The 20,685-nt window shown below is 39.7% G+C and overlaps 1 protein-coding gene across 2 annotated transcripts in view; it reads right to left on the bottom strand.

The window, feature by feature from the left end:
- SMAD1 (SMAD family member 1) overlaps positions 1 to 20,685 on the bottom strand; it is a 91,972-nt gene that overhangs the window by 34,980 nt on the left and 36,307 nt on the right. For both annotated transcript variants that reach the window (XM_027866985.1, XM_027866984.1), the window contains one exon: positions 13,760 to 14,350. In XM_027866985.1, coding sequence (XP_027722786.1) covers positions 13,760 to 14,159 — 400 coding nt within the window. In that variant the 5' untranslated portion in view covers positions 14,160 to 14,350. The remainder of the gene's footprint in view (positions 1 to 13,759; positions 14,351 to 20,685) is intronic.

Here is a 20,685-nt window from a genome sequence, read left to right as displayed (position 1 = left end):
AACTTACAAAGAAGAGATGAGAAGACACCAGAATCCCCACCCCGCTCTGCAGATATTAGAAGTCCAAGAGTGTGGAAAAATTGCACATGTTTTCAGGTATTTTTTGATGTACTGATCAGTTTTGCTGATTGTTTCTCTTTTTTCCATTTGACTTATTTCTTACAAGGGAGAACTTTGATTGGAGTGAGAGCTCCAATAAGAAGAGAGAACTCCAATGAACCACATAAAACTACAAAGAGATCAGAAGGAAGATCAGACAGGGACATAAACAAGAAGGGCAGTCCTTGTCCTACCGCATGAACACTGATACATACTTTTAAAAAGCTGAACACGTAGATCTATGCACGAACAATCAAGCAAAACAAACTAATCCACTGACCACATGTGAAAGTGAATGCCTCCTCCTACATGTAATATCTGCCACCTCTCCACTGGGAGGCTAAAAGCACATAACACTGTTTTCAATGATTGAACTAAGTTACTATTCCTGGAGTTCTTATTTAGTGATTAAAAATTCATCAACATGGATTATATGTGATAAAAAAAAATAGGTAGAATAATCAAATCATTTAATAAGGCCTACGTTTTCACCCAAGTTTTTAATATTTATTCCCAACTTCGTGGAAAGCTGTTTAGCAACATCAGGGGACCACATGTACTCAAAGCCTCATACTACTCCTTTGTCATCGGCTAAGGGAAAGTCAGTCCTCACTGGAAAACCCGAAAAATTAATGTACCCTCTAAGCCAGGGGTTCTTAACCTAGGATTCACATATTTGGTTCCCCCCCCCAATATTCTGATAATTGTATTTTAATGTATTTCGTATTTTGGTTTCTTTTTTAAAAAAATATTTTGTTCCCTTCCCCACCAATTACATGTTAAAAACAATTTTTAAAACATTTTTTTAAAGTTTTGAGTTCCAAATTCTATCCCTCCCTCCCTCCTTCCTTTCCCTCCCCCTTCTCTGCGATGGTAAGCAATCCAATAGAGTATATACATATGCAAACATGTCAAACATTTCCATTTTAGTTTGGCTTCTTTAAAATTCTGTTTTACTTTATGCTTTTAAAAAGATTATTGAAAGGGATCCATAGGACGAAGACTACCAAAGGGGTCCACGTAGTTGTTTTTCAGTCATGTCTGACCCTTCATGACTCCATTTTGGGGTTTTCTTGGCAGAAATACCAGAGTGGATTATCATTTCCTTCTCCAGCTCATTTTACAGATGAGGAAACTAAGGCAAATAAGGTGAAGTGACTTGTACTCAGAAAGACGAATCTTCCTGGTTCCAGGCCCAGCACTCTATCACACCGTGCTACCTAGCTGCCCAAGGAGGGGTAGTCTGTAACTCACACAAAAAATTTAAGAGCTCCTGAAGATACAAAAAAAAAAAGTACCACGTATTCCAAACTTGACCCTCAAAGGTACTGAAGATAAGAAATCTCCACTACTGCTGCGCCAATTAGTGAGGAACCAGAGGCTTTATTCCTGAATGAGGTCAGTCTGCATGGGCTCAGAAGGAAGTCAGGCTGAGACTTTTAGTAAAATGATGAGAATTTTAGTAAAAATCACAGGTGAGAACATACAAATTCAACTCTTAACCCACACTCCAAGAACCTTGACTCACTGAAATGAGTCAGGCTGCTTCTGGTAGAACTGCCTTAAGAAGTAGGGGCTTCTCTAGGACACACACTGCCCAGTGTGATATAATGACATAGATTTTTCCAAATCTATCTTTAACCTGAGTGAGTATCCAGTGAAACTGGGGGAGGGGGCGGTGAGGGGATGGGTGGGGAAGGAAAGGGGAAGGCCCGAGCAGGAAGAGATGAAAAGGTAAAGGAAAAAACACTGAATTGGGAGTCAAGAGCCACAGGATTTAGTTCCAATACTGCCAGTAATTAGCTGCATTATCTTGGACAAGCTCTTCAACCTTCGACCCCCTCTGGTTTCAGTTTTCCTCTGTTATAAATATTATCAAATGAGATAATATTTGTAAAGTGCTTAGTGCAGTGCCTGGCACATAGCAGATGCTTACTAAATGCTGATTCCCTTCCCCTTCTGTGTTAAGAGAGAGGGGTAGAATAGATGAGCAACAGGAAGGCCCTCTGGCTCTGACATTCAACAATTCTAACATAATACAGTAAGAAGAGCATTGGCTTCAGAGTCAGTAGGTTCAAATCCCACTTCTGACACTACTTGTGTGACCCTGGGCAAGTCATTTAACTGCCCTGGGCCTCGGTTTCCTCATCTGCAACATGAAGAAGAAAGGTTAGCTCTAAGAGCTCATGATGACCCTATGGATCCCAAGTGGTAGAGCTACCAGCAGAGATTACTTTGAGCTGATGCTCACAAAGAAAGCTCTCTTTCTCATCGTACTTGATTATGGGATTTTAGATTTCAAGAAGCCAGGGGGATGATGAGATAACACATCCATATTCTCCATGTGAGGACTTTAACTGTATCGCCAAGATTGACAGCACTGAGATTTAACCATGACAAAACATCTGATGTTTTTAAACAGCTGTTCTTTTCCCCATTCAAGAGCCAGCTGGCCGAAGGTTACACATTTCAACAGCATTTTTACCCGCAGCTGCTACTTAACTTTTTACCATTTTATTTAAATAGCACTGTCAGGAACAATGCCGTCCCCAGAGAAAGCTTCTAAGATGAGCAGAGAGAATACTGTCTTCAGTTAAAAACTGCAGGAGCTGCTATTGAGACCCAATAAGAGAAGAGAGGAAGGATAATTGAAGGCAAGGTAGAAATTTAAGCAGAAGAGTTCAAAGCAACTTTTGTCACGGATCTTTCATAAAAGGTTTTCCAAAGTTACTGGTACCCCAATTTGGGAAAGCTGTGACAAGTCCATCCCTTAGCTTTACTTTGTCTACACTGGCCAAACCATCTCCCCCTAGGAATTCCCAGAAGATGGCTCAGGACAAATTACAGCTCATGCCAAAATCATTTCTTGGCTTTAAAATTCTCAAGTTAAGGCTGATTGTACAACTTTTAATATATATATATATCATATATATATATAAAATATATTATATATATATATGATATATATATATATGTTTGGGAATGACATGGCATTGCTGTAAACTTTATCTCTCTTTGTAAGTATGATTATGGGATTATGGGATTATGGTCCTGGTCAGACCATTTATATTTGGATTATAGCTCTAGAGCAGGAAGCCCAACCCACAGATTTTTACAGAGGAGAAAACTGAAGACACACCCATCCTGGATCCTTTGTACAACACATTCACAATAGGACTCGAATCAGATACCTGAGAGTTCAAAGCTTAGGTGATGTCACTGACTCCCCCGTTGTTACAATGAGGATACTGAGGTCCAGAGAGATTAAGTGATTTGCCCAAAGTCACACAGCCAATGATTAGCAGAGCAGATACTGGAATCCAAGGCTCTGAATAGCCAGTCTAGCTGCTTTCCAGTACAAAAAACACTGACTATATTTTCAGTAAAATAAGTCACATGGATAAGTCACTGAAAGAGCACCCTCAAAACAGTGAGCCTACTCTTTGAGGAATAGTCCTAAAGGTCTCAGGAAGAGGGAAATCTTGCAAAAGCATAGAGGCAAGTGAGGTAGCTGTTGAAGGGGAAGAGCCCAGGCTGATTGAAAAGGCAGTACTAGAAAAAACTGCAATGGAACTCTCACAAACTCCTCCTCCTTGAAGCTGTGTCTTTGTCATCTTCCCAACTCTCTTATCCCAAGACAGGAATAAATCACACAAAGATATAAAAAAAGGCTGGTGGGGAAGAGAGGAAATACTATTTTAAATAGGGTAAGATGCTATCCAAAATTACCTCCCAAATGGCAGAATATTCAGAGAAACATTTGTGGGGCAAGGGTACCCTTTAGGTACTCTTTGACTACTTTACATAATCTCCTCCTCCTGTCTCTCTGGTATTGAAAAGACAGCTGCAGACTAACCCATCCCTCCTCTGCATGTCACAGATGAATCTCACAATGCTTTGGAAAACCCAAAGTCTTATGGACAGAGTATGGGATTCCCACTTAGTTGTGTGACACTGGCCAAGTCCCCTTATCAGGCCTCCGTTCTTCATCTGTCAGATGAAGAGCAGAGGCCATCTAAGGTCCCCTTCCAGCTCTAAAATGACATAGTTTTCACATTAAAAAGACCCCACAATACACTTTTCCAAGATTCATTGGTTGTCTTCAGGTCTTCCTGACATTTGAATTGGCAATGGTAGGTTTACTTTTAAACCAGTCAGGAAATACCAGAAATACCCACCTTCTTTCCTGCCTACTAGTATAATTCTTAACCTGAAGGAAAGAAGTCATGTAAGGAAAAAAATAAAAACCAAACAAACAAAAGAGAAAGCTAATGAGGCTGCATGCGCGCGCGCACGCGCACACACACACACACACACACACACACACACACACACAGAGGAAGGATGTTTTGATTCCTCCCTAGGACCACTCTAGTGGAATTACAATGAATGTAGTAAAAGATTAGCTTCCCCATAAACAAAAGCAATTCAGTTTCTGATATCTGCTACCACTTTGGAAGAGCAGATTAGTATCTAGTTAATCCTGAATCTCATTACATGTTAGTAGTGATCCTGAAGAAGAGACTATTATGTAAGCTGAACATTCAATTGGATGTTCAACAGAGTGGACACTATAATACATCACAGCAAGCATAACCTAGCCACAAACGGACAACCACTACACCAAAGCGATGCCCACTGGGCTGCAACTGCAAATGCCATTCTTTTATCCAGGGAATAGGAGTGGGACAGTGCCTATTAAACAATTCCAGCAATAAAAGGGAAAAAAACCTAACACATATAAAGGTCTTACCTTCAACTTTCTGATCTCACAACAGTATCTCGGAAGAGTAGTGCCATAAGCAAAATATTTGAATAGAAGATGTACATATTCTGAAGTGTTTTGTGCTGCATTTACCATACATGGAATCAATGAAAAGGAATATACTTCATCAGGTTAGTTAAGAATACTTCTAATGCTGTTCAGTAATATTCATATCCCTTAGTCTGTAAGCTACTGGCTAACATTTATCCTCTCTTCTAGGATATGACTAATTCCACAGATAACAAAGGGAAAAGAATGTCTTCGGGGATATTCATAATCTCAAATTGAGTTTCAGAGACACTGATGTGAATCAGATCCTCTCCCACTTTTCCAAGATGGCGAGCTACCAAATGGTCACAGACTTAAAACCACATTTTCAGTCATCAGTTTCCACACTCAGTTTAGATGAAATTTGATTTCTATTTCAGACTCAATAAATTCCAGTGGTTTCCTGTTACCTCCAGGATTAAATACAAAATCTCATTTCATATTCAAAGCTTTCATAATCTGCCTCCCCCCACATTTCTAGTCTTCTTACACCTTACACTCCACACTATACTCTGAGATCCAGTGATGCTGACCTTCTTGTTCCCCAAACAAGACACTCCATCTCCCAACTTGGAGCATTTTCATTGGCTGTTTCCCATACTAGGAATGTTCTCCTTCCTCATCTCTGCTCCCTGGTTTCTTGGGCTTGCTTCAATTCCCAGCTAAAAGATCACTTTTTATAGGGATTTCTTTCCTAATCTTCTTAATTCTATGCCTTCCCTCTGATGACTATTTCCAATTTATCCTGTAAAAAAACCTGTTGGTGCATAGTAATTTACATGCTGTCTCCATCATTGAACTGTGAGTTCCTCCTTTTTTTGCATACCCAGTGCTCTGCACATAGTAGGCACTTAATGTCTACTAGAATTCATAGACCAAAATGTCTGTAAGGAAACATGATGTAGCAGAAAAAGCAGTGGATGGCCTTAGAAGACCTGACTTTTGGTCCTAGCTCTAATAGGAACACATGACCTAAAACAAGTCACTTTGCTTCTTTTAGGTTCAGGCTTCTGACTTTTAAAAGGGAGTGTTAGACTAATTGACCTCTAAGGTACCTTTCCAGCTTCAAATCAAGATGCTACGTTCCTTCTAGCTCTAACAAACATGTTTCCACGCCTCCCCCCCCCTTTTTTTTTAAACAATGATGATGACAGCAATGATAAAGTGTAAAGAATAGAACTTAATGATGGGCAACTAGAGAATGTGATCAAGAAGTGGATTTCTCAGCTGTCCAATGGTCCAAAGCACTGAAGAAATGTGTGAGGAGCTATAAATTTAATGTATTTAAAGTGAATTCCACCTGCCTTGAAAAGAATTTATAAAAAGAGTCTGGTACCCTCAAATTCAGATACAAAACATTCAGCCTACTGTGTTCAAAAGCCTCTTTTAAAAAAAATTTTAGGGGCAGCTAGGTGGTACAGTAGATAGAGCACCGAATCTGGAGTCAGGAGGACCTGAGTTCAAATCTGGCCTCAGACACACAATACTCACTAGCTGTGTGACTCTGGGCAAGTCACTTCACCAATTGCCTCACCAAAAAAAAAAAAAATAGTGAAGTAAGTCAAAGAAAAAGTCAGGATGGCACCTGAGCTTGAGGACTTTCCCCAATACTCCCAAACTACTACATCCCAAGAAGATGGAGCTAGAACTCAGCACATTTTGATATTCACTGACCAAAAACTCTCTTACTTCAGTCTTAGAGTGATAAGATAGTCATCACAAGCCATGATCTGGTACATCCTTAGCCTTCCACTACCAGTTGGCAGCGCTGAGATAGCCCTGGGTTATCAAAGGCTCTGTGAGCAGAGCACAAGCCTGGCAAGTCCTACCGAGATGGAAAGGTTTTAAGTAAGAGCCCAGGGACTCTATGTCTGTCATGGAAGGACAAGCCTAGTGAAAGTCAGAAAAGTTGACTCCTCCCCACAGGGCCCATCCAAAAGGAAGTGATCCTGGGCCAGTCACATCACTTTTGTAAAATGAGGCTTGACGAGGTTGCCTCTGAGGTCCCCTGTGGCTCCTGATGAATGGCCTCTGACTGGGCAGGAGTGATACAAAGAAAAGAGAAGCTGCGTCAGGAGTCATGGGTTTAGCTCTTTTACTCTGTGACCTTAGACAATTCACTTCAGCTTATTATTATTAGCGTTAATGATAACAAAAACCCCCATTTTACAGACAAGGAAACTGAGGTAGAGAGGGGTTAGATGACTTGCCCAAGGTTACTCATGGAATAAGGGAAGAGGCAGAACTCAGAATCACATAGCTAAGTAAGTATCTGAGATTGGATTTGAACTCGTCTCTTTCTGATTCCAAGTTCAGAGCTCTACTTACAGGCTGTTGTCACCTAGCTGCTGCTCTGAACCTTAGCCACCTGATCTATAAAATGAGGGAGAGGCTGGACTAGGTGCCCTCTCACGTCCCTACAGCTATAAAGTCTATGCTATCGGTTAATTCGCTGATACTTCAAGTGACACAGGTATTTATGCTCAGGACCTTAGACATCCATGGACGCCTCAACATAGCCTGGTGTAAGAAGCACGAAACAGATGTCAGGTTCTCTAGATCTGGCTCCGTCACTCGTTCAATATTTTTCCCACGGTAGGTGCTTCATCTATGGTTGCTGAATGAATGAATGACTCCCTTCACCTCTATAGACGTCGGTTTTTCCATTAATAGAAAATGGGGGGGCCGAGATGTCGTACTGTCTCTTCCTCGAGTATTTTCCAATAATTTATCATTTTAACTTCTCAATTCAACTCCCATCCATCTTCCACACAGTTGTAAAATTGATATTCCTAAAGAACACTTCAGAGGCTCCTGACTGGCTCTAGAAAGAAATGAAAAACTCTGATATTTAAAGCCATAACCTAGCTTCCAGCCTGATACCACATGGCTCCCTATCATGCTAGACATTCAGGCCAAACTGGTCCCTGTACATGCCACTCTATCCATTGCCCCAGTGCATGCCTTGGCACAGGGCGGCACTCTGTATGCTGGAATGCTCTCACCTCTGCCTCTTGGGATGCCTCGCTCCATTCAAGGCTCAGCTCACATACTACCTCCTCCATTACTGATCACCGCCTGCTAGTACTCACCCTCTCCCCAGGACGATTTTGCATGCACATTTGTATTTACTTATCTCTGACATGCTGTTTCCTCTCGTTAAATATAAACTCCTTGAAGGCAAGGACTAATTCCTGTATTCTCTCCCCATCTCCTGGCATGGTGGATGACAAACACACCTTAGGCACTTAACGCAATTTTTCTAGAGTGTTATCTTTTAAAGATTTTACCAAGATATTGACTCCATGTAATGCACAAATGGTTCTAAGGTCAAATGACCTCCAAAAAGTTGAAGTTCTTACATATGACTAACAGGTAAACAGGTTGATTTGTGCACATTTTAATTCAATTAAAAACACCTATAAGCTAGCCATTTGTAATTCAAGAGAAGCATCATGTGCTCTAGAGAAAGAACCCTTAAGAGAACACCTGGTCCTAGCAACCCAATTTAGAGCTGAGGAAACCGAGGCCCAAAGAAGAGTAATTCACTCATAAATAGTGCCTTTTTTTATTGTACACTGCTTTGCACAGTGTAGGGACTTAATAGGAAGAAAGATTCAGAGTGGGAAGGGACCCCAGAAATCATTTCATCCAATCTCCTCATTGCCGAGATGAGAAAATTAAGGCACACAGATTTTGGGTGACTTATCCAGTGTCATGAGAAGCTATGTTAATGCAGTGAATATAGCACCAGGCCAGTCAGGAAGACTTCTCTTGCCAAGTTCAAACATGGCCTCAGACACTGACTAGCTATGTGACCCTGGGCAAGTCACTTAACCCTGTTTGCCTCAGTTTTCTCATCTGTAAAGTGAACTGGAGGAGGAAATGGCAAGCCACTCTAGTATCTTTGCCAAGCAAATCCTAAATGGGCTCATGAAGAGTCAGACACGACTGAACAACACCCAATGTCATAAAGGTAGTAAATGGCAACTTGAATTTGAATCCAGGTCCTTTTACTATGAATTCAGAATTCCCCTACCCCATTTTACCACATTTTCTTATTTCAATAAGTAAGTGTTGAATTCAGTTGAGGTACAACTAGAATCCAGTTATTGTTTTTTTTTCCTACTTTCCTGGCTCTCAGTCCATTGGCTCCTGACAACATATCACCCACATGCTAAACATACAAGCTAACCTGGCTGTAACAGCCAAGGCTAATATAACTACAGAATTTCAAGCTTCAGGGGTTTAACACAGACTTTCCAGTTGTGTTGAGGCTAGAGGAAACTATTTAATTTTCAAAGGCCTTGTGAAGAATGGCAAGAATTAAGACCAAATGGCAAGAGATCTCCATCAGACCATTGTTTAAAATAGTAGATAGCAACTGAATTGACTTTTCAAATAGTAAAGAGCTAAACAGGCTGTTTTTCCTTCCCACTATTAAATCCCCTTTATTGAAGGGAGGCATAATGGGGGTGAGGGTTTTAGCCATAAAATTCAAGCCCTGAATAAAACATCTTAATCAATGCCTGGTAAGACTTTAGGTTCAACCCTCCCACACATTCTATAATACTATCTGCAAGATCACAGATTTAAGGACTTCAGAAGTCACCTATTCTAGCTTCCTCATTTTATAGATAAAGAAATTGAGGGTCAGAAAGGCCCTAAAGTGATTTACCTAAGATCACAGATAGTAAGCAGCAAAGTTGGCACTGAAGAACAGAGCCATGTAGCCAAACTAGCCTTCTTGCTTGTTTTCATGCATTTCTACATTACAGTTTACAAAGCACTTTCATCACCCCCCCCCCCAAAAATAACAGCAAAAAGAAAAACCCAGAGAGCTTGGGAATGAAAGTTTTATTATCCCCATTTTACAAATAAGGAAATTGAGGCTCCCGACAAATTGGTCTTGACTCTAATCTCTGCACTTTCAACCTTTTTTGGAATCCAAACCAGCCTTCAGAAGGTTCTCCTTACTACCTAGAAGTGGCTTCTGCTCTCCCTTTGTTAGGTTTGCCCATGCACCTCAATCCTCCTTAGTAACAGAAGTGCTCCAGTGCTAAGGAAGCCCAGTCACTCCCTGAAAAGTTGGGATTTCTCCTCACTACAACCTGCAGGTGAAAGCCAATTCATCACAGCCTGGTGTCACAAAACGATCCTACAACTCTGGTAAGAGACAAAAGGAACTGAAGTATGAAAAGCTCAGACCTGTATCACAAATCTCAGGTTTGTCTGCTGCTTCCTAAATCCCCAACCCCTCCCCTTTTATTTTCAGATCTATGATTGCGCGCACACGAGCGCACACACACACACACACACACACACAGAGAAGAGTCAAGAAAATGCCTTCCTTTGTTGAAAAGCCTGGGGACTTATAGGTATGAAATTTTGAATACACTTTTGGGCATATTTCATGTGTTGGTAGGTTCTGTTGAACTGCCTTTTTTTCTTTTGTTTTTACAATTTTTGTTACAAAGTATGGCTTGATAGGAAAAGGACAGAGATGAGATATTTGTAGAAATGAAGGAGATATAAACACAAAATATAAAACATAATAAGTCAAATATCTACAACTATCTTAAATCTCTAATATAATAAGCTTAGAGGCACAGTGGAGCCATACCACTAATTTTAGGGTTAGAAAATCTGAGTTCAAGTCACAACTCTGATACTAACTGTGCAACCTACTTAGTTGGTAATCTCAGTTTCCTCACCTACCAAATGGGCAGAATAATAACTGTCATTACCATGGTCACAGGATTGTTTGAGTAAAGTGAGCAATGTAGGAATGTGACTTGTCATTCTCAAAGTCATCAAGGAAAGATTACAAAGACCTGCAGAAGCAGCCATAAAATGTTATATCTAAGTCAATTGTCAACATAGAGATCTCAGGAGGCTAACAGGGACTTAAGCTTGGAAATAAAGTCTTCTACTTGGGCTTACCCCCCTTCCCTTTCCTATAATACACTTAAGAAAAAGAAATCACAGTGCTAGGGAAGGCTATTTAGGCAACCTTAATAATTAAAAAGAGTCTTGAGAAAAAAAATCATCTTATACAGGTCATTTAAAAGCAAGAAAATTCCTCAAAGACAGACCACTATACTGGCAAGAGCTGGAAAATTCAAACCTGTGAGTGATGAAAAAGACCACTCCTTAGACTTTAGGTGAGGAAAAAAGATACGAAGTTTTAGTAATGGGGTCAACTCTTCTGGAGTAAAAGATCAAGGGGTGGATTTAGAGCTGGAAGGGACCATAGCCTGTTCAGTCCAACTGCCTTTATAGATGAAGAAATTGATCCCAGGGATGTTAAGGAACATAGCTATGGTCACAGAGGCAGGAAATATCAGAGATGGGATTCAAACCCAATTCTTTGTCCTCAAACCCAGCACTGCTTTTACTGTGCCACGCGAGAGACTCTTCTACCTCTCCCAGGCACTCACAACTCCTGGATACAGATTTTTGTCCTGAGGTTGGTTTGTTATTGAGGAATTCAGCAGGCAAGCCTTGCGCCTCCTTTACAGAAACATTGGCAAGTATAATGGAGTTGTTCTGTGCAATAACTTACCCAAGATTTATATTAACAGCGATGTAGTTCACGAGTGAACAATGTTTAGCAGCAGTTTGGGATTCTATGCTCTTTTCCTGGAAACTTGGCCTAGGAAAAGGCTTAAGTTACACCTCTCCTAATGAAGCCAAGACTGTCCTATGACCTGGTCAGCTGCCGGTGGTGATCAAAGGGAGTGGATGCACCATGAGTTTGGAAAGTCTTTGCCCCCAACTGCAGTCAGCTGCCTGCTTTTCCTGCCTTGGCATCTAGCTACAGAGGCCCAAAGGCACATCTCTGCTGCAAGTCCTGGGGAGGAAAATAAAGAAGGCAAGGGAGGGAAAGAGGTAGGGAGAGAATCCCAAGGCCTGAGTAATGGGTTTGAAGGCCATACTGTCTGGGAATCCTTTGTTGTGAAATCAACTGTTTAGTATGCTACCATTCCTTCCAGCAAATGCTTTAAGTTTAAAAAGTCTGAGAACACTTTTCTAGTCTCACCAATACCTTAACAAGAAGAATCCCATCTACAAGCTACACCCAAAATGGTGACCCAGGCCTCACTTGAATACTTACAGCAAAGAGGCTGTAATAGCTCCCACAGTTTCACTCTTAGAGAGTTATAATTGATCAAAGTTTTTCTTGACATCAAGCCTAAATCTGACCCTTTACCCATATACCCATTTCTTCTACTTCTGTCCTCTGGGACCAAATATTTAGCCTGCAGAATATTAGATTGGGAAAGCGGCTGGAAGGACCATCCTCAAGCCCAAACCCTCTTTAGAATGACTGCCTTTCAAATGCTTTAAGACTGTCATAATACCTTTTCCCCCATTTCTCTTTCACAAACTAACTATGCACAATTCTTTCAACTGATTCTTCTATTAAAGGGACAAAAAGACCCTTTACCATCCTAGTTAGCATCCTCTGTATCCTAATCAGTTTTTTGAGATCCTTCTTAAAACGAGGTGCTCAGGAACTGAACACAATATTTGTAGATGTGCCCTGACCGGCACATAGCACAATGAGATTATCATCTCCATATTCTCTGTAGTCATCTCAATGTGGTCTAAGACTGCATTCATCTTTTTTGTTGTAGTTGTTATTGCTACATCATCCATTAGGTCAAACCCCTCGATCTTTCTCAAAACTGTTGTCCAGCCATGCCTCCCCTTAATAAAACACTGTTTTAACTTTGGAAGGTACAGATGGAGTTGAAACGAGTGTTAGGAAGCAGGGGTTTTGACCCAAGGTAACAACATGGAAGGAGGGGTCACTTCCTGTCTACATCATTCCTATCCACTTCTGCCAAAGAAAAACCACCTTCAGACAGCCACCATGAGGACCTATCACTATGGTACCCCTTCTTGGGAGCTACCTTTCCCCCAATCCTTTTTAGATGGTGATCTGTATTCTTAAGCGGACGGGCCACCCATTCTCCTAGAATAAATGTACAACAATTGAATGATCCTACATGCGTCAACTTCCTCCATCCCCACAAATGAACACCACTAGAATTCTTAGATAGGATTTTGAATATGGGAATGATTTCATCTGTCTTTTTTGGTCCACCCCCTTCAATGCAAGTGGAACATTAAGTGGGCTATAAAGAAGTAGCCTCTCCTTCTTACTCGTCCTTTGAGCCCCTTCTTTACACAAAATGCCTGAAAAACGTGGTTAGCAAAAACTCTGTTTTGTTAAGTTACACGACCATCAAAGCTTCCCGAAACATCATACTGTGATCACAGCATGGGTGTCTTGCAAATTGCAAGGAAAGCCAGGATAGCTTCACTTTCTTCACTTCTTTTATAAAAGATCTACCTCTCTGAGTATTATTAATGGTCTGGGGGTAGGCACAGACTCTTGCTTCTCCTGTTTTCCACCCACCTCTTTGGGAAATGCAGAATTCACACCACGTGCTGCTGCCTATGTATAAATCTCACTAAAAAACTATACGAAGTTAAATTTAGAAACCAGAAAAATCCTTAAGTTAGAGGTCCTGGTATCACAGTGACAACTGGCATTTTCTCATCACTCTCCTTCAAGGGTGAGAGAGTTATATAACAGGTGATCCAGTTTTCAGTTTCAAATTGTATGAAATATTGAAAGGAGGCAAGAGAAGGAGTAAGAATTCCAAATACCAAAAAGTTATTTGCTGTTTTCATGTGATTTTAAAGAACAACAACAACAACAACAAAAAAGAAAATGGTAATTTCAGTATCTTCAGCATCATTAGTCTTCTAAGGAATACACTTAGGGGGAAGATGTGCACATACATATAGAGCAAATAAGAAGGGTTCACCTACCAGGACTTTCTACCCGTTTGTAGTGGTATGGATTGATGCAGACCTCCTTCTGCTTGGAGCCAAAGGGAAACTCACAGCATTCCAGCGGTTTCAGTTCATGGTGGCTCTGAAGGTCTGGCCAGCGCCACACACGACAATAAATGACATGTGGCAGCCCCTTGCGGTGGGAGACCTGCAGCCTGCCATCCAGTGAGCGTGGAATGGTGACACAATTGCTGGGCTGCCCCGGACAGCTCAGAGCCTTTTCTAACTCCTCCATTGCGCCCTTCTTTTTCTTCAGTTTTTTGACCAGAGCATCGACAGCCTTCTCTGCCCATTTTTCTTCTTCATCTCCCTGTTTCCAACCCAGAAGCCTCTTCACAGCTGGGCTGGTAAAGGAGAACAAACTTGTCACATTCATAATGGAGTGTTTTAAGGCTCCCAGATATGTTGGGAAAATCAAGTCCTGGAATGTCCAGAAAGCAAGTCCTGGGAAGGACTGAAGAAGATGCTGAATGCTATTCACACCAGGTTTCTGAAGTCCTGACAGGTGGAAACTAACATTCCCAGTGCCAAAGAAAACCAAGATAGACTTCTACCCAAGTCCAGGACCTAGAAGAGAAAAGAGGAAAGGGGGGACAGGTTTTAAAAGTGTGCTTTGGTGATATTCCGACAGGTATCCAAATACAGAAGTCAAGCTGATTAAATAAGAATCACAGAGCAAAGAACCAATATTCACAGAATACACAGGCGCTACTTTGTATTAAATCTTACATTTCAGCTACTTAGAATTACGAGAAGGCATTCAAACCACTGCTGTCACTACTATTTAATCCAAAGAGAACAAAATCAGATACGTATTCTATATCCCAAACTATTCACAGCAGCAATTTTTGTGGTAACAAACAAAAAAACTGGAAACAAAGCAGAAGAGCAATGATTAAAGAATGGCTAAGCATTTTAAGAACAACTTTGAGTGACTAAGGCATTTAGACAATTATAAATACCCAAATTAACTACAAAGGACCTAGGAAGGAAGACACTATCTGTACCCAGAAAAAGAACAGATAAACAGAAGTATGTATAGGATGATTTTACACACACATATATATATACATACATAGATACACACACACATTTATATCTAATGGTAGCTATGTCTAGGGTGGGGGAAGAAAAAAGTTACATAACTTTAATATATATTTAAAAGGAATATATATTTAAAAGAAATAAATATAAATTTAAAAGGAGTATTTAAAAGTTGTGCATGATAGATTTGCAGTTTCATGTGCAATCATCTTTTTCCCCCTTATTCTACTATGTTATGGAAATGCTTGTTTTATTTCATAAGTTCAGAATAAAAGTTTTAATGGAATGGCTAAGCAAATGAATGCTACAGAATACTACTGGTCAAGATAAGTGAAGAATTCAGAGAACTGTAAGAAGACATATATAGACTGATGCAGTGTAGTTAATAGAACAAGGAGTACAACATGCTATACTAATATAAATAAAAAAGGGGCAGCTAGGTGGTGCACTGGATAGAGCACCGGCCCTGGATTCAGGAGGACCTAAGTACAAATCTGGCCTCAGACACATAACACTTACTAGCTGTGTGACCCTGGGCAAGTCACTTAACCCCATTGCCTAGCCAAAAAAAAAATGTGTGTGTGTATGTATGTGTGTGTGTGTGTGTGTGTGTGTGTGTGTATGTAGCAAAAGGCAATTGAGCTTAGTTTAAATGCAATGACCAATATTGTTTACAGATGACCAATGATTAACAACTCATTCCTCCCATTAAGGAAGTAGGAGACGCAGAGGCACAAAACGTTACATACGCTGTCAGTTACAAACAACTGTTTTGCTTGTTACAAGAGAAGGTTCAATGGGAGTGGAGGGTGTCTGTGAAATTACTAATTTTTAAAAAATTATTGTTATTCTGAACTAATGCAAAATAAAATGAGCATATATGTTCATGCATGTATAGAGAGAAAACAAAAAAAATTGTAAATAAAATAGTAGCTCTCTATTATGTATAGTTTGCTTTTTGTTTTTAAGCATATGTGAAGTTGAACCTTTATCTTTCAAAGCTGGAAATGATTATGGGTGTAAAAATAAAAAAAGAATTAACAAAGCTAAGGTAAAAGACAAATATCTTTCCCACCAATCTTTTGTCAGTGGTGACAGTACTAAAGAAATCAGTATGTACAAAGTTTGAAAGGGGACAAGGCTCATTTGTTAACATCACAAAATAACAGCACCTGTCATCTCTCAAAACTAAGGGGCCCCACATTTTCATTATTGTTATCCTTTTCCCTTGATCCCCATTTTAATTATTTTCAATACTCCCACCATGGTGTGGGACCACTAGTAGTGATAACACTTCATGTTAATAGACTAAGGTTCACACATTATGATGCCTTACCTACATTAACTCCTTTAGCTACCACCTGCCCAACCCACTTACTGTCCATATGCTGCCCCCATCCCAAGATTCTGGTGGTCATAAATAATTTCTGCCTAAATAGGAAATGACAGTAGGTCAAAATAGCCTGGATTCAAACCACAAATTTTCACTGAACTTAGGAACTTTTCATGGACCTGGCTTCAAAAGGCTCAAAAGAGTTTTATCTAAGTTTATCATATCCTTTTTGGGATAGGTTTTGGCATTGCCATTTTAAAATTGGGGAAGACACCAAAGAAGTTAACTGATTGTCCAAAGTCATCTGTTTTTGTTGCTGAGTCATTTCAGTTAAGTCCAACTCTTCATCATGACCCCATTTGGGGTTGCAAAGATGCTGGAACAATTTGCCATTTCCTTCTCCAGCTCATTTTATAGATGAGGACACTGAGGCAAATACAGTGAAGTGACTTGCCCAGGATCACACAGCCAGGCTTGAACTCAGGAAGACGAGTCTTCCTGACGCCAGGCCTGGTACTCTATCCACTGTGATGCTAGCTGCCCCAAGGTCACCTGTAATATTTGGTGATAGTTTCTCCATCCAGTAATAACTTTATTTTTCACCCTTCACATAGAGAACAACAAAGCCAGATGACACCTAAATGGGTAATTTAGTTACATATTAGATAGGAAATAAATGTTTTCCTGTTCTGAATGTCCTCTCTCCTTCTCTATCCTCCCTCCAAAGACAGACTACTTTGTTTTGCACCTCTCTAATGCAGCACTTACAGTGAGCAATGTCTTCTCCCATTCCCCACTCCCAGTAGACTGAAAACTCTATTAGGTTAGGGATCTGTTATAGTTAAACCTTGCAACAAACATAAACATTATTGCAATACAGAATGAGGAGTATGAGGAACTCAAAGATACATGTGAAGACTTGTATGAACTGATGCAAAATCAATGAAGTTAAACCAGGAGAAAAACACACACAATGAAACAAAACCATACTAAATTAAAACAATACTAAAACATAGCTCAACAAAAGTTAACAGAATGTAATGGATAATCTTGGTCAAGAGAACAAATGAAGAAAAATCCTCTTCAGACGTTTTAACCTAAGGTTTGTGGACTTTTTTTTTATATTTTGATAAGTATATTTCAACACAATTGGTTTCCTTTGTAGTATTTTATTCCATGCATTTAAAACCATGATTCAGAAAAGGGGTCTATAGGCTCCACCAGTCTGTCCAAGGGATCTAAGACACAAAAAAGGTAATGAAGCCCTACTGTGGTAGAGGAGAAGGACCAAGTATGGCATATGACATATTCTGGCTGCTGGCAGCCTACTTAGTTGGCTTTCCTTAGGTATTCTTTTTTGTTTGTTTTGTTTTGTTTTCTGTTACAACAGAAGGAAGGCTCAAATGAGGGATAGAGACTATAGGGAGATGACTATGTTATAGACAACAAAAGACACCAGTAAGACTTCAAAAAAAATTAAAATTAACTTTGTACTAGAAAGGATGGTGATATTGAGTTCAAAGTAGGTAATTACTAAGTGTTTGCTGAATTGAAGACAAGTTTTAGGCCCCTATTTCAGCTGTGAAAAATAACAGGAGCATTTTGCTAATGCTAAGTCCAATTAAGCAGTTACCTATTACATGACAAATATAATAAATCTTAACAACCACACCACTCATCACTGTACTACACATTTGGAATACCTACTTTATTGCCACACAACAGCTGGTGTGATCCCAGAATATTCTTACAAGTGCGAAAATAAACTGTCTAAATGTTACCAATAGAAAGAGCCTGAAACTATTCTCCTTCTGACTCTCTCCCTCAAATATTCCCTCAAATATACACCAGGAGTTCTTAACATTTTTTGTGTCATAGACTTCTCTGACAATCTGATGAAATCTACAGACCCCCTTCTCAGAATCATTGGTTTTAAATGTTTAAAAATAAAATACATAGGATTACAAAGGCAACCAATTATTTTAAAATACAATTATCAAAATATTAGTAATAAAAACAAGTTCACAGACTCCAAGTTAAGAACCCTTTGCCTACACCAAGAAAACCACACTGAACAGCAGGAGTTGGAATTAAATTCCAACACTGAATTAAAAAGCATTATTCCTTAAAAAAAGGAAGCTAGTTATATCAAAAATCTAATAATAATAATGCTAACAATGATGATTATGAGGAAGAGAAGGAATGGTAAGGGAGATGAAGCTTTTTACTTATTCTAAGTTTTATTAACAATGAACACCAATTCACCCAACTAAACTCATTTAGTAACTTTATATTTTATTCATTTCAATACAAATTAGCATAACTTTTTAGCCACAACTATGTAAGGCAGCAGCAATACATTGAAAGGAATACTGGATTTGATGCCAGAGGCCCTGGGTTCAAGTCATCTGCCATTTGTTATCTGTATGGTCTTGAGTCACTTTGCTTCTCTAGGCCTCAGTTTTCTCATCTGTAAAATGAAGGGGGTTGGATTTAAATGATCTCTAAGGTTTCCAGATCTATGACTGTATATCCTATGACCCTTTAAGTCTCTTGGAGGATTCCTCATCAATTTATTATCTTTTATCTGTTTATTAATCTATATTACTTTTTCTCCTCTATCTCTCCATTCTTCTGTTTCTGCCCTTTTCAGCTCTGCATTATTTCATAAAGGTTTTTCCTTTTGTATCCCTCATCCTTGTTAAGTCCTCATGGCACAATTGTATTCCATTCCATTAATGTACCAAAATTTGTTCCATTCTCCTGCTGCTGAATATTTAGATTGCTTCCTGTTTTGTTTTGTTTTTTTTGCCAATTATATATAGTATGAAAATCTTTTGAGCAGATAACTAGTTCTTTCCTGGTTTTCAACACCTTAGGGTACACTCCCCCAAATGGAAGTATTTATTGGCTAAGAGAAAGCTTTTTAGACGAGGCAGGACCCAAGCAGACTGTTCTATATCATTCCCCCCCACCCCAGCTTCCTTACCTCCCACTGCTTCAATTACCTCCATGATCAAATATAAAATCCTCCACTGGATTTTTAAAGTCTTTCACAACTTGGTCCCCTCCTGTCTTTCCAGTTTTGCTACATTTTGCTCCTGGTCCAAGTATTCTACAATCCAGTAACACCGTATTTCCTTGCAGTTCCTCAGACAAGACACTCCATATCCTCACTTTGGGCGATTTCACTGACTGTCCTCCATTGCTGGAATGCCCTCCCTCCTCATCTCCCCCTCTTGGCTTCCTTCAAATCTCAGCTAAAATCTCATTATCTGAATAAAGGCTTTCACCACCTCTCCCTCCCCACCTCCCCATTCTAGTGCCTTCCCTCTGAGATTATCTCATTTTTACTATGTATAGTTCTTGTTTGTATATAATCCTTTGCATGCTGTCCTTCCCTTTAGAATGTGGACTCTTTGGGGATAGAGACTGTTTTTGACTTCGTGTTGCTTTCAGTCAGTCAATTAGCATTTATTAAGTAGGTATTAGTATTCTTCACTAGGCTAAGCACTGAGGATACAAAGAAACGTCAAAAAAACCAAAACAAAACAAAATAAAAAGCCACAGTCCCTGTCCCAAAGGTGCTCATAGTATAGTGGGGAGACAACACGTGAACCATTATGTACAAAAAGATATAGATGGAAAAAATTGGGGGTAGTCTCAGAGGTAGGCACTAAGATTAAGATGGACCAGGAAAGACTTCTTGCAGAAGGCAGGACATTAGCCAAAATACTGTGGGAGCTCCTGAAGTGGTTGAGAACCATGGAATCTCAAGAAATTTATCTAGATTGGGACAGCTAGGTGGCTCAGTGGATAGAGCACCGGCCCTGGAGTCAGGAAGACCTGAGTTCAAATCCGGCCTCAGATGCATAACACTTACTAGCTGTGTGACCCTGGGCAAGTCACTTAACCCCATTGCCTAGCCAAAAAAAAAAAAAAAAGAAATTTATCTAGATATGTAAGAGGCAGCTACATAAAACAAAATATGTGTGGATATGACTCATTAAACTATCACAGCTTTAATAACTGGTAAATTTACCATTTGACCCAGCAATAGCATACTAGTCTGTTTCCCAAGGTGATTAGGGAAAAAAGGAAAGGAACCTATACGTTCTAAAATATTTATAGCAGCTCTCTTCGTAGTGACAAAGAACTGGAAATTGTGGGGATATCCATCAATTGAGGAATGGCTGAACAAGTTGTGATATATGATTGTGATGGAACACTACTGTGCTATAAGAAATGGTGAGTTCAATGATCCTAGAAAAACATGGACAGACTTGCATGAAATAATGAAAAGCAAAATGAGCAGAACCAAAAGAATGCTATATACAGTAATAGCAATATTATTTTAAGATCAACTTTGATCAACCAAGTCATTTTATTATAAATACCAAATTAACTACAAAGGTCCTATGAAGGAAGATGCTATCTGCATCCAAAGAAAGAACTCTCTCTGTCTCTCTCTCTCTCATACACACACACACACACACACACACACACACACACACACACACACACA

The sequence above is a fragment of the Vombatus ursinus genome, unplaced genomic scaffold (genome assembly GCF_900497805.2).
Source record: "Vombatus ursinus unplaced genomic scaffold, bare-nosed wombat genome assembly UNPS02014784.1, whole genome shotgun sequence".
Classification (NCBI taxonomy): domain Eukaryota; kingdom Metazoa; phylum Chordata; class Mammalia; order Diprotodontia; family Vombatidae; genus Vombatus; species Vombatus ursinus.
Note: the sequence above shows the minus strand (reverse complement) of the source record. Positions and strands in the feature narration are given on the sequence as shown.